Source organism: Giraffa tippelskirchi, chromosome 7 (assembly GCF_054371585.1).
Source record: "Giraffa tippelskirchi isolate mGirTip1 chromosome 7, T2T-mGirTip1v1.2.pri, whole genome shotgun sequence".
Classification (NCBI taxonomy): domain Eukaryota; kingdom Metazoa; phylum Chordata; class Mammalia; order Artiodactyla; family Giraffidae; genus Giraffa; species Giraffa tippelskirchi.
The window spans coordinates 50,042,075-50,056,927 of NC_137281.1; the positions used below are offsets into that span (position 1 = coordinate 50,042,075).

Below are 14,853 nucleotides of genomic sequence, written 5' to 3' on the forward strand. Positions count from 1 at the left end.
TTTTCCAAAGAAGACATACAGATGGCTAACAAACACATGAAAAGATGCTCAACATCACTCATTATCAGAGAAATGAATATCAAAACCACAATAAGGTAGCATTTCACGCCCGTCAGAATGGCTGCTATCCAAACGACTACAAACAATAAATGCTGGAGAGGGTGTGGAGAAAAGGGAACCCTCTTACACTGTTGGTGGGAATGCAAACTAGTACAGCCACTATGGAGAACAGTGTGGAGATTCCTCAAAAAACTGGAAATAGAACTGCCATATGACCCAGCAATCCCACTGCTGGGCATACACACTGAGGAAACCAGAATTAAAAGAGACACGTGTACTCCAATGTTCATCGCAGCACTGTTTATAATAGCCAGGACATGGAAGCAGCCTAGATGCCCATCAGCAGACGAATGGATAAGGAAGCTGTGGTACATATATACAATGGAATATTACTCAGCCATTAAAAAGAATACATTCGAATCAGTTCTAATGAAGTGGATGAACCTGGAGGCTATTATACAGAGTGAAGTAAGCCAGAAAGAAAAACATCAATATAGTATATTAACACATATATATGGAATTTAGTTAATCGGTAAAGATAACCCTGTATGAGAGATATCAAAAGAGACACAGATAAATAGAACAGTATTATGGACTCTATGGGAGAGGGCGAGGGTGGGATGATATGGGAGAATGGCATTGAAGCATGTAAATTATCATATGTGAAACGAATCGCCAGTCCAGGTTTGATGCATGATACAGGGTGCTCGGGGCTGGTGCACCGGGATGACCTGGAGGGATGGGATGGGGAGGGAGGTGGGAGGGGGATTCTGGAAGGGGAACACATGTACATCCATGGAGGATTCATGTCAATGTATGGCAAAACAAATACAATATTGTAAAGTTAAAAAATAGATAAATAAACTAATTAAAAAAAAAACCTCAACATTCAAAAAATGAAGATCAGGGCATCTGGTCCCATTACTTTACGGCAAACAGATGGGGAAAAAATGGAAACAGTGACAAATTTTACTTTCTTGGGCTCTAAAAAAACTGCAGACAGTGACTGCAGCCATGAAATTAAAAGATGCTTGCTCCTTGGAAGAAAAGCTATGACAAACTTAGATAGCATATTAAAAAGTAGAGACATCACTTTGCCAACAAAGGTCTGTATAATCAAAGCTATGTTTTTTTCCAGTAGTCATGTATGGATGTGACAGGTGGATCATAAAGAAGCTGAGTGCCAAAGACTTGATACTTTTGAACTGTGGTGGTGGAGAAGACTCTTGAGAGTACCTTGGAGATCAAGGAGATCAAACCAGTCAATCCTAAAGGAAATCAACCCTGAATATTCATTGGAAGGACTGATGCTGAAGCTCCAATACTTAGGCTACCTGATGCGAAGAGCTGACTCACTAGAAAAGACCCTGACGCTGGGAGAGACTGAGGGCAGGAGAAGAAGGGGACGACAGAGGATGAGATGGTTGGATGGTATCACCGACTCAGTGGACATGAGTTTGAGCAAACTCCGGGAAATAGTGAAGGACAGGGAAGCCTGGCGTGCTGCCATCCATGGGGTTGCAAAGAGTTAGACACAACTGAGTGACTGAACAACAGCATACCATCTGAACCATCTTATAGACAACACAAGGTGGGGGTTCCACCCTGTGGAAACCAAGAAGGGCCTGAAGTGGCCCCTTCAGATCCCAGATCACCAGCCGCCCCTCTGCTGGGACAAGCCTGAGTCCCCAAGCAGCCATGGAAAAGCTATGGCAACTTCACGGAGCCTATCTCCCCCTGCCGGCCTCTGCTCCTCTAGCGGGATCTGGGGTGGGATGGTCGCTTGTGAGCATCACCAGGTTGGGGAAGGCAGGTTCCTCAGGCTTAAACCCCAGACCCAGATTCCACTCCCTGCCGTCAGCTGTGTGGCTTGGGCTACATGTCTTCTGTCCTCTCCTGCAGCTGCCTCCATAAACCAAGGGCCAAGTTCCAAATGCTAGAACATGTACCCATTTCGTGCTCAGTCTGGCTGCAAGCACCTGGGCATCAAGGCATCAAGGGGCACCAGGGCATCCTCACTGCACCTCTAGGAGGGTTGATGTCACCCCCATTTACAGAGGAGGACACAGAGAACCAGAAAGTGAAGATGCTTGCCTGGGGTGGCCCAGCTAGCAAGGGGCAAAGTGATGGTCACTCAGTCGTGTCCAACTCATTGTGATCCCATGGACTGTAGCCTACCAGGCTCCTCTGTCCATGGGATTTCCCAGGCAAGAATACTGGAGTGGGTAGCCATTCCCTTTCTCCAGGGGACCTTCCCAACTAGGGATTGAACCTGGGTCTACTGCTTTGTAGGCAGATTCTTTATTGTCTGAGCCACCAAGGAAGCCAGCAAGTGGCAAAGGCAGAAACTAAACTGGGCAGGCTGGCTCTCAGTTCAGTTCAGTTCAGTCGCTCAGTCGTGTCCAACTCTTTGCGACCCCATGGACTGCAGCACGCCAGGCCCCCTGTCCATCACCAACTCCCGGAGTTTACTCAAACTCATGTCCATTGAGTCGGTGATGCCATCCAGCCATCTCATCCTCTGTCATCCCCTCCTCCTCTAGCCTTCAATCCTTCCACAGAACTGACTCATTTGAAAAGACCCTGATGCTGGGAAGGATTGAAGGCTGGCTCTGGAGTCCGCATTTAGCCAGGAAGACATAAACCCATGGCTCAGGGCGACAAGGACGAGGAGCTGTCATTCCTTTTTCTGACGTTCGTTGGACACCTCCACCCACCAGACAATGCGCTGCAGGGAGACTGCAGCTTGGAGGGGAGCAGCTGAATCTGCCCCACACCATTCCTGCCCCCCAAACTCCCTGCCTTCTCTTGCCGCACAGATGAGGGGCGACGGCCCAGCACCCTTACCTGACCCCGATGGTGAACATGCTGAGCAGGTGTTTCCCTTGCAGCCAGCCAGTGAACATGATCAGGCCTGGGAGGAGATGGAAACACACACATAAGTACATACACACACACATGTATGTGTATATATACACATACGCACGTATGTATATATACAGGACGGCAGAGGATGGGATGGTTAGATAGCATCACCAACTCAATGGACTTGAATTTGAGCAAACTCTGGGAGATCATGGACAGGGAAGCCTGGTGTGCTGCAGCCCATGGGGTCGCAAAGAGCCAGATGTGACTTAGCGACTGAACAACAGCAACAAAATGTTTATGCACGCATGGACACACCCACACACACAAGTACGTCCTTCAACGTCCAAAGGCATTCCAAACTCATTTCCTTAGCGTTTATGGGAATATAGACACAGGATAATTATGAATAACTTAAAACACTTGTCACCTCTCCCATTTTTAAGGAAGAAACTCTCCTGGTTACGAAAGAGGATGGCTTTCCTTTTTCAGGGAAGGATCAAGTCAGTTCAAGTAAAAGAAAGAAACAGCTACCCAGTTTATTTGGGGTTGTTTGCAACATTTCTGTGTTATTCCAGAAGTTTCCCACAGGCTGTATGTTCCCAGGACTTGCCCCGAGGTGTCTGATGTGACCGACGACAGCCGCTCCCCTGATGGGCCCATGAGCTGCTCTCTCTTAACTGACTTTATCCTGCATTTTTGTGATTAAAGACATTCCTTTTCCCATTTTTCTCTGTCATCAATCCTTGACCCAGTATTTAAACACCAGATGCTGTGTTAGACACGGGGTATTGTGGACAGTCAGAGATGGAGCCTCCAGGTAAAGAAGTGGATGACTCATGCTGGGGCCCATGAAAGCCCCGAGACGTTCTGGCAATGGGGAAAAGTTCATGGTCCGCCAGGCATGGCCTCAGTTTGTTCATCTGTGAAGTGGGGAAAATGACTACATCTTCCTCAAGGACGTGTTTTGGAATTTAAGATGTGACAATGCACTTGGAGATCTCAGCGTGGCTCCTGGCCCACAGTAACATCAAGTCATGAACTGCTGCGGCCACAGCTACAAGACAGGCAAGGGGGAAGTAGGAAGTGAGAGGAGTTGCCTGTTGACACGTCCTGGGGAACTTGCCAAAGAGCATCAGTTGTGTCTTGTAGGGAAAGCAGAGCCAGGGTGAGTTTTCTGCTGGGTAGTAGTGGTGTGTGTGTGTCTGCATGTGTGTGGGTATGTGTGTGTTGGGGGTAGAGAGGTCATAAGATCTGATTTATTGAGGTTTCATTTTTTTTTTTCATACTTTGACTAGCAATAGAACTCAGTAGTCGAAATCTTAGCAGGAACCCAAATGAACCTAGAAAGATTCAGTTCAGTTCAGTCGCTCAGTCGTGTCCGACTCTTTGCGACCCCATGAATCACAGCATGCCAGGCCTCCCTGTCCATCACCAACTCCCAGAGTTTACCCAAACCCATGTCCATCGAGTCAGTGATGCCATCCAACTATCTCATCCTCTGTTGTCCCCTTCTCCTCCTGCCCCCAATCTTTCCCAGCATTAGGGTCTTTTCCAATGAGTCAACTCTTCGCATGAGGTGGCCAAAGTATTGGAGTTTCAGCTTCAACATCAGTCCTTCCAATGAACACCCAGGACTGATCTCCTTTAGGACGGACTGGTTGGATCTCCTTGCTGTCCAAGGGACTCTCAAGAGTCTTGTCCAACACCACAGTTCAAAAGCATCAATTTTTCGGCGCTCAGCTTTCTTTATAGTCCAACACTCACATCCATACATGACCACTGGAAAAACCATAGCCTTGACTAGACGGACCTTTGCTGGCAAAGTAATGTCTCTGCTTTTAAATATGCTATCTAGATTGGTCATAACCTTCCTTCCAAGGAGTAAGCGTCTTTTAATTTCATGGCTACAATCACCATCAGCAGTGATTTTGGAGCCCCAAAAAATAAAGTCTGACACTGTTTCCACTGTTTCCCCATCTATTTCCCATGAAGTGAGGGGACCAGATGCCATGATCTTAATTTTCTGAATGTTGACCTTTAAGTCAACTAGAAAGATTAGGGGGGAAGTTTTATTAAAAATAGGGGCAGAGCCCAACCCATAGGACCTGCCCCCATCCTGGGCCCTGCCACAGTAGGAGGGTGGGGGCCTCACAAAAGCCAAATGTGCTTATTTCTTCCCAAATTCAGGTTTGGTAATTTTCCATCGGTGTCTAGAAATAGGACCCCGTGAGTACTGAGACTGCAGAGGTGACAAACACCACTTTCCCCTGGAGCCGGATGTTAAGCCTTTACCAGCACACCACTCTTTCCCAGCATCCCTAGGCCTTTCTAAGGGTTCACAACTCCCACTCTGCCAGAGCAGTTCTTGAAATATTTATTAAAAAGAAAAAACATCTCAGTGGTTATCACAGGCCTGGCCATGGACATGCCAATTTAAGTTCTAAGTCAATGTGAGGAATAATGGCTTATACGAGGCAGTGACCCTGCAGGACCTCTGACTTGGAACACTATTTGAAACAGATTTCATCTTGTGGAAAGGCCTGCAAAGAGCATCTATTTGACAACCTGTCTTGATGCACACCTACTTGGTATTTTCTTTGGGGGCTATTATTATAGCCCATTCTCCTTCTGGCAACCCCAGGGTCTAGGGCAGGTGGCAGACAGGTTTTCCTCTAACAGGTTGGGTAGAAAATAGCACTCGCTTTATGAGCCATATGGTCTGTTGCAACTCAACTTGGCCATTGCAGTGTTCAAGTGGCTATAGATACTATATGAATAGGTTTGGCTGTGTGCCAATGAAACAGTTATTTGTGAACACTGAAATTTGATTTTCATATAATGTTAATGTCAGAAGATCTTCTTCTGATTTTTTTCAATCATTTAAAATTTAAAAAAATGTCTTGGCTTGTGAGCCACACAAAAACAGGTGGTGAACCCAATTTGGCCTGGGAGTCAGAGTTTCCACCCCCTGCTCTAGAGAGTAAAAGGGCCCTCTGGGCAGCCAGGGGCGTGTGGGCATGCATCCACCCTGTCCCAGACGCCTGATTAGTGTAACCCTGAGGAGGGAAGGTGAATGGTGACACAGAGTCACTCTCCCTCCATGACAGACATCACTAATCCATCACAGTCCTCCTCCACCATGCCTGAGCATAGCCTCCAAATCCTCTCACAAGCACAGAGCCCCCCTGGCTGTGATAAGACTTGGCAGGTTAAGATAAAACCCACTTCCCATGACTGCTCCAGGGCAAACTAGGGTGGAAAGGAGGGAAGAGGACATCAGTTCATTTCACTTCAGTCACTCAGTCATGTCCAACTCTTTGTGACCCCATGAACCATAGCACGCCAGGTCTCCCTGCCCATCACCAACTCCCGAAGTTTATCCAAACCCATGTCCATTGAGTCAGTGATGCCATCCAACCATCTTACCCTCTGTCATCCCCTTCTCCTCCTGCCCTCAATCTTCTCCAGCATCAGGGTCTTTTCAAATGAGTCAGCTCTTCGCATCAGGTGGCCAAAATATTGGAGTTTCAGCTTCAACATCAGTCCTTCCAATGAACACCCAGGACTGATCTCCTTTAGGATGGACTGGTTGGATCTCCTTTCAGTCCAAGAGACTTTCAAGAGTCTTGTCCAACACCACAGTTCAAAAGCATCAATTTTTCGGCGCTCAGCTTTCTTTATAGTCCAACACTCACATCCATACATGACCACTGGAAAAACCATAGCCTTGACTAGACGGACCTTTGTTGGCAAAGTAATGTCTCTGCTTTTTAATATGCCATCTAGGTTGGTCATAACTTTCCTTCCAAGGAGTAAGCGTCTTTTAATTTCATGGCGGCAATCACCATCTGCAGTGATTTTGGAGCCCTCTAAAATAAAGTCAGCCACTGTTTCCACTTTTCCCCTTCTATTTGCCATGAAATGAAGAGGACATAGAGCTACTCAAAAACAGGAAACCTATTAACTGAGCAAACTCTGAGCACAACATCCAAAGTTGACATTTGGAAAGGAGACTAGAAACTAGAGAGTGGGGAAGGGGTGGCCAGGGAGGAAAGGGCAGGCAGGTCTATCTCCAGCACGATAGAATTGAGAGATTCAACTTCAGACCATATCCTCTTAACACTTTGCTAAATTTACAACCTCCTACAAGTTGTAAAGGAATGGGAGATACCTTCCATGCCTTTGGATATGTTTTCCTTGGTCTGAAATTCCCAATCTTCTCTTTTTTTTACTTGGCAAACTCCTACCCATCCTACAAGACCCAACTTAATGTCCCCTCCTCTTTGGAGCCTTCTCAACTCTCCCATGCAAAATTAACAGCTACCTTCACATTTCATATTTGTTCAGGTGTCTCTCTCCTATTTTTCTGGAGTCCTCCAAAGGGCAGAAGCTGTGTCTGACTCATCTCAGTGGCCCCAGAACCTATTTCAGGGTCAAGTGTGTCATAAGATACTCATTAAATGAACCAATGCATCTGGATGACCAGAAGCACAACAAGACTGCTGCTAGGAGGGACAGCTGCCTCTTCTCCCAAGAACTTTCGCCACTCTGCAGTTTTAGCCAGACTCACTAGAACTTCCTCTCATCACTGCTTGTGCTATGGGCAGTGGTTGGCTGGTTTGTTCCTTTATTCACGAAACCAACATTTATTGAGAATCTATAATGGCCCAGGTACTGGTTGACCCTGAAAGCTGAGAACGAAGGACACAGACTCAAAGCCAGAGCTGGAGACAGCAGGAAGGGGCAGGTGCAGGGACCATGGTATAATTCAGGAACAAGACCTGAATTTTGGGCTGCAGCACCATGGGGATACTATTTGTATGCTGCCAAAGGTCAGGAGGAACAAGCCCAGGCACAGCATAGAAACATGGCTGGGTGCACCACCAGACTACATTTCCCAGTCTCCTTTGCAGTTAGGTAGGCCATGTGACTTCATTCTGGCCAATTAAGAATGGGCAAAACTGATGACTTCACTTCCTGGTTCCTGCCTTAAAAAATGCTCCCCCCCACCCCCACTCTCCACAAGCTTCTATGTTCTTTCTTTTCCCATCTGCTGGTTTAACAGAATCATGGCCCATCCCTCCCAGGAACTGGAGGAAGGCAGAGCAACAATAGAGAAGGAGCCTGGGACCACAAGTCAGTGTTCGGAGGTGAGCTACCCGGGAAAGCCATTTCACCAGAATGTGCCCACGGACTGCAGTGTGAGAAGAAATAAGTTGTGATCATGTTAAGCCATTAAAATGTAGGAGCTGCTTGTTACAGCTGCTAGCTTGTTCCGACTGATATGGAGACCTCTTGTTGCTGACCAAGAACCTCTGATCCCAAACCCCAGTCCTCACCCAGGTAAGTAGTAAGGTATTTGAGAAACAGCTATGGGTGCTCAGGATGGCTCCTTTCCACACACCCCCACCCCTGTCTTCTACCCCCACCAGGACCCCACGCAGAAACTGCTTCACCCACCAATTATGCCAAATGAGAAGAGTGTCAGTTGCTTCCCCAGCTTGTCCATGCTTTTCTGTAGAGGAGTTTTGGGTGTCTGAAAGGATGAGAACAATGGGTTTGTTAGATGAGATCCAGGAGTGTCCCTCCTGCTTCTGTTCTTTCTTTTTTTTTTTTTTGGCTGCACTGTGTAGCTTGTAGGATCTTAGTTCCCTGACCAGGGATGGAACTCTTGCCTTCTGTAGTGGAAATGCAGAATCCCAACCACTGGACTGCCAGGGAAGACCCTGCTTGGATTTTTTTTATATCTTAAGCTGAGTGATGATTACACAGGGACACATATATAGAAATCCACGGACTGCTACATTTCAGATCTGTGCATATCACCATAAGTCATATCTTGACAAAAATCGTAATTAGTATTTCAAAGTAAAAAGTTTTTAAAAGTGTACTCACATTAACCATATCATTCATCCTTGTTCCTAAGGAGTAGGCGGGGCAGGTGTCACCAGCTGAGAATCATCTCAAACCCCACCTTACAAGAAACCCAGGGCTTCCCTGCTGGTCCAGTGGTTGAGAATCTGCCTGCCAATATGGGGGACATGGGTTCGATCCCTGATCCAGGAGGATCCCACATGCAGCGAGGCAACAGGGCCCATGTGCCACGACTACTGAGCCCCCGGGGCCCTAGAGCCCATGCTCCACAACAAGAGAAGCCACCGCAATGAGAAGCCTGAGCACCACAACAAGAGAGTAGCTGCTGCTCGCCGCAACTAGAGAAAGCCTACACACAGCAATGAACACCCAGTGAGGCCATAAATAAACAAATAATCTAAAAAAGAAGAAAGAAACCCTAAGCCCCCAGTCCCTTACCTCTTCAGCCTGCATCATCTTAAACACTTCTCCAAACTGGGACTTTTCTCCTGTCCCGATCACGACGCCCTGTGTCCAGGAGAGAGAGGTGTGAGGGCTGAGGCTAAAGGCCCACAGGTGAGGGACGCCAAGGCCCCGGGGCTCACCTGGCCCTTCCCGCACTGCACCAGGGTCCCCATGAAGACGATGTTGCTCAGGGTCGTGAGGTCGCCCTCACCCATCAGTGGAGTGTCTGTCTTACTGCTTGGCTCGGCTTCTCCCGTGAAACTGGACTCGTCCACCAGGAGGTCTGTGACCTGGGGGCAGCGGGGCAAAGAGAGAAGGCGTGGCACCAGCCCTCCAACCTGTGAGCTGGTTTTCAAAGCCCAGGATAGTGTCTAACACCTTAATGTCACTGGTCAACAGACAGCAAACAAGAGCGTGCTGAAATCAGGAAACAAGTATCACAACGTGGCCTCTGGTGCCTCTAGGAATCAGAAAAGTTTTGAATGTGGAACCCCTTTCAGAAAACAGCAATCTCAAGTCCTGTTTTAACACCCTTTTAAATTATAATAAAAACTTTTAAAAAAACTTTAGGCAATGGTTAAATTAGAATATCCCTTTCGGAGCATCCTGTTTTTCCCCTAACTCCCACATCCCTCCCACCCTGGGGTTCCCACACAATCCATGTGGCTTGAGCAGCACTGAGCCGGGTTACTTGATGACAGCCTAAGATCATGTCAGCACCCGAAACACACACGCAGTCACAGATACACACACTTCCTGATGTTTCCAGGGTGACATTTCCAGAACACCTACTATGCACCAGCTCCAGCACAGAGCACTTCACAAGGCTTATTGCTTAATCCTCACACCCTCCACGAAAGACACTGTTATTTTATCCACTTTATAACATTTTAAAAAATATTTAATTAATTAGTTAATTAATTTGGCTGCACCCGTCTTGGTTGCCGCACAGGGGATTTTCGATCTTCTTTGCGGTGGGTAGGACCTTGTAGTCACAGCACATGAACTCTTAGTTGCGGCATGTGGCATCTAGTTCCCTGACCAGGGATCCAACCATCCATTGGGAGCACAGAGTCTTAGCCACTGGACCACCAAGGAATTCCCTTATCCACTTTACATTTGGGGAAACTGAGGTATGGGCTGATTAAGAAATCTGCTCAAGGTTACACAGCTCATTAGCGGCACAGCAGAGGTTTGAACCAACATGGTGGCTCCAGAGACTGCACTCTTAACCATTCAAAGTCTTGCAGAAGTGACCACAGGCCCAGTAGGTATCACTCAGGAGGTAAGTCTTCCATGGCCAGAACTATGCCAGGTACCGCCAAGGATGTACAAGGTGTCTAGGGTGTACTCTGCCCCTAAGGGACTTCTCACTGAAGCAAAAAAGAGCAAAAAGAGCAAAAGAGAGAAGTTATTTTCCTGCAAACTCCCAAAAGAACAGTTAGATCGGCCTTTCTCAAATAGAAGTCTTTGAGTTTTCTATACTCCCAAGTTTTATAATTCAATAACAGTCTATAAAAATGTGCACACTTCTAGGGGCCCCCAGTCCCCCAGGAAGACAGGAGCCACCACTTGCCAAGTAAGATCCATCTAACCCTCTAAGTTCCTAACAGAACTCCATGGCACTAGGTGTGATGATGGCCCCCACCCCATCCCCTTAGCCTTGTTTCCCAGCTTCCCTGGCAGCTCATAGTGTCTCCACCCTCTGGACAATGGGATGAATGGTCTTTGTGAAGATCTTTGAAGGTGGCTTAGCTGACAGGTCCTCTTTGCCCCCTTCACCTTTCTCTCTCTCTGCTTGGGTCGTTGTTTTCAAGGCTGGAGCTCCAAAAGCCACTTTACAGGCACTAACAGGGTGCCACAGCCCAGGAGGGCAGAGAGGAGGGCTGGGAGAAACCCAGGGCCTTTCTTCCATGGTGAAGCTACCCTGTTGGCTCCACCTTCGGGCTCTCATCACGTGAAATAGGAATAAATCCCTGCCTGTTCAAGCCCATGTATCTATCTCGCCTACCACCACAAATACAACTGCTAACTGATCTTCATGTTTTTATCTCCAGGACATTGGAGCAAAGTCATATGAGTTCACAGGCAGCTCCTAACCCACAACGAAAGAAGAAATGGGGAAAGTGAGGCATCCAGAACCACCAGATGTTGACCCCACAGGTCCCAGGCAGCAGAAACTACCACATCTCTGTGGTTCAAAATTGGGAAAGGAGTACGTCAAGGCTGTATGTTGTCACCCTACCTGGAATGCTGCAGTCCATGGGATTGCAAAGAGTCGGATATGATTTAGCAACTGAACAATAGTAACCATGGCAAACAGAGATTCTGTTTCTAGTAAATGTGGTCTAATCAGACATGATAATAATTTGAATAAGTTGTAACTTACTTAATTTGAAGCACATAGATTTTGTACCTAATTTTATGTTTGTTCCATTGAAGTTACATTGTAATAAAAATGGTAAGTCAGAAGTGGAAGAGAATCCAACCATTGCCTGAGTTTGAGAGGCATAGTTAGAACAACCTGATGCCCTAATCGGATCTATTCTGCCACAGAAGGTTCAAGAAACAGGAGTGTGGAGTGGTGGTGGGGGAGGATGAGCTGCAGAATTTCTTGGAGGGTCTAGGACATGAAACAGGTCTTGAGGGATGAGCAGACACTGGTAAGAGAATCAGGCAGGTCTTTCAGGAGGGAAAAGAAGGCAAGTTGGAGAACTGCTGGTGGCTGGACTTGGTAATAATGAGTTTGATCAAATCAATGGAAGAGATGCGGGAGGTAAATAAAGACCTCTCTTCCCCAAGCACCCCAGCCACAGGCTGAAAGGACAGAAGCCCAGCATGCCAAGCAGTGGAACCGGGTCATCCTCTCTGGGAACAAGTCCTCGGGAGTGGACAGAGGTGGACACTGTCCCAGGTGCTGAAACCAGAGCGGGGGTTTGCTGGAGGGGGAAGAGTTGGTCCTGCTCTCAGGGGGCCTTAACTCCATCAACACGAGAGGGCACGAGCAAAGAGACAGAAGGTTTGCTCTACCTGGGGACCCATGTGGGGACCAGCGTGACTGGAGCAGAGGATGTGTGGGAGGTGTGGTTGGAACCCAATTGTGTTTGGCATCGGTTAAGAGATTGAGATATAACCTTGTAAAGAATGAGGAGCCATGAAAACTCTGGAGCAGAGAAGGATAGACATGAGGAAAATGTACAAAATGATATTAGACATTAGAAGACAGGCCAGTTCCATCGGGAGGGGAAGCCTACAGTCCAAGAAATACAGGTCAAGTGAAGCACAGTAAGGCTCTCAGTGAGGGAGTATGCATGGACGGGAGTGCCAGACGGAAAGAAGACAGAGAAAACTGGCAGCGAGTGGAACTAAGCAGACAGGTTTATTTGTCCTGGGTGTTTTGTTTTGTTTTGTTTTTTAATTTTTGGCCATACCCGGCAGCATGTGGGATCTTAGTTCTCTGTCCAGGGATTGAACTCCCTGCATTAGAAGGCAGAGTCTTAACCACTGGACCGCTGGGGAAGTCACTCTTTGTTCTGTTTTTAATTCTAGTCTTTACACTTGAACTAGACTATGTGAAGGCTGACTGCAGGTCCAAGAGTCCCCTGTGCCTCCATTCTGCTTTCCTAGTGGACCCACAAGGGTTAGACACTTCTTATGTTAACAAAAATCACATTCACATATTTGTGATTTGGGAGCTTTAGTTCTTCCAGGTATAAAATGGATGAATCACGAGTTAGAACATCATTTTCCCACTTGTGTCTTGGGGAACCCTCCTTCACAGGAAGTTAATTGCTGCTCTGTGGAAAGAGGGTTCCATGGTGAAAAACAGTTTGAGAAACATGGGGGTAAACCCAGTGAACTGGTTCTCTTTACTGCAGGACTTCTCAGGGTCTTTACTATGCAAATGGATGCTGAGACTCTCCAAGTGGGGGCTGCAGTGTGTGGACCACCCTGTGGGGCAAGTGTTGGGAGACCCTGGGCTAGAAGGTCACTACATCTCCTCTTGTTCCAACACTAACCCCTTCAAACACACTGAGGCTCACATAATTTGCTTATTTTAAGTTTGGTTTTTGCTGTTTAAAGAAAGATCAATTAGAATATAACCTGCTCACCCAGTTTTTCAATTGGCCGAGTCAACAAGACTTTAAAGTGGATGCCGATTATATGCCCAAAGAATTTTAAGTCAGGTTCTTTTTTCAAGAACTTTGGAAATCAAATTCTTGAAACAAATGGAAGGTGATTCAGTGCTAAATGGGATGATGCTAAATTAGAGTACAAGAGAAACTAAAAGAAGAATTACTATTGTTGATGGTATGCTAATGCTAACACACATTTGCTGAGTGTATGTTTCTCATGAAACAATCCTGACTATGCCATTGAAAAGATGCTGCTCTGATCCCCACTCTACAGATGAGAAAACTGAGGCTCTGAGAGCTTCAGAAACTTGCCCGAGGCCCCACAGCCTAGGTCATGTCAGAGATGGATTCTGCTGCATTCTCTTAGCCCAGCCATCCATTCTCTCACAGGGTCTGGGATAGGGAAATGGGTTAGGCCAGACTGTGAACAGTCAGAGGGTAGAGTTTAGTCTTGATCCACATGGTGTGGGGGTCACTGCAGCTTCCTGCTACAGCAGAAAGAGTCCCATGAGCACAGAGCCTCAGAGGAGGACCCTCTGAGGGCCTGTTGGATTGATAAGTGGGGGCACTTTCCAGCTGGAGTGACAGCAGTGGTTGCCCAAACATGAGGATCTTTCATAGAAAGAACCCCTACTAATTAGTTCAGTTCAGTCGCTCAGTCGTGTCTGACTCTTTGCGACCCCATGGACTGCAGCATGCCAGGTTTCCTTGTCTATCACCAACTCCCGAAGTTTACTCAAACTCATGTCCATTGAGTCAGTGATGTCATCCAACCATCTCATCCTCTGCCGTCCCCTTCTCCTCCTGCCTTCAATCTTTCCCAGCATCAGGGTCTTTTCAAATGGGTCAGTTCTTTGCATCAGGTGGCCAAAGTACTGGAGTTTCAGCTTCAGCATCAGTCCCTCCAACGAATATTCAGGACTGATTTCCTTCCGGATGGACTGGTTAGATCTCCTTGCAGTCCAAGGGATTCTCAAGAGTCTTCTCCAACACCACAGTTCAAAAGCATCCATTCTTCAGTGCTCAGCTTTCTTTATAGTCCAACTCTCACATCCATACATGACTACTGGAAAAACCATAGCCTTGACTAGACGGACCTTTGCTGGCAAAGTAATGTCTCTGCTTTTTAACATGCTATTTAGGTTGGTCATAACTTTCCTTCCAAGGAGTAAGCGTCTTTTAATTTCATGGCTGCAGTTACCATCTGTAGTGATTTTGGAGCCCCCCAAAATGAAGTCTCTCACTGTTTCCCCATCTATTTTCCATGAAGTGATGGGACCAGATGGCATGATCTTAGTTTTCTGAATGCTGAGTTTAAGCCAACTTTTTCACTCTCCTCTTTCACTTTCATCAAGAGGCTCTTCAGTTCTTCTTCGCTTTCTGCCATAAGGGTGGTGTCATCTGCACCCTATTAATTGGTGACACATTAAAATGTGAGAAAACAGACCTCAGCCAGCTGATCAAGGTCAGC

At 47.0% G+C, this 14,853-nt stretch overlaps 1 protein-coding gene across 7 annotated transcripts in view; it reads right to left on the reverse strand.

The window, feature by feature from the left end:
• ATP2C2 (ATPase secretory pathway Ca2+ transporting 2) overlaps positions 1 to 14,853 on the reverse strand; it is a 100,228-nt gene that overhangs the window by 33,261 nt on the left and 52,114 nt on the right. For all 7 annotated transcript variants that reach the window (XM_081511494.1, XM_081511493.1, XM_081511499.1 and 4 more), the window contains 4 exons: positions 9,387 to 9,536; positions 9,241 to 9,309; positions 8,389 to 8,464; positions 2,908 to 2,974 (listed from right to left, as the gene is read on the reverse strand). In XM_081511494.1, the coding sequence (XP_081367620.1) occupies positions 2,908 to 2,974; positions 8,389 to 8,464; positions 9,241 to 9,309; positions 9,387 to 9,536 (362 nt within the window). The remainder of the gene's footprint in view (positions 1 to 2,907; positions 2,975 to 8,388; positions 8,465 to 9,240; positions 9,310 to 9,386; positions 9,537 to 14,853) is intronic.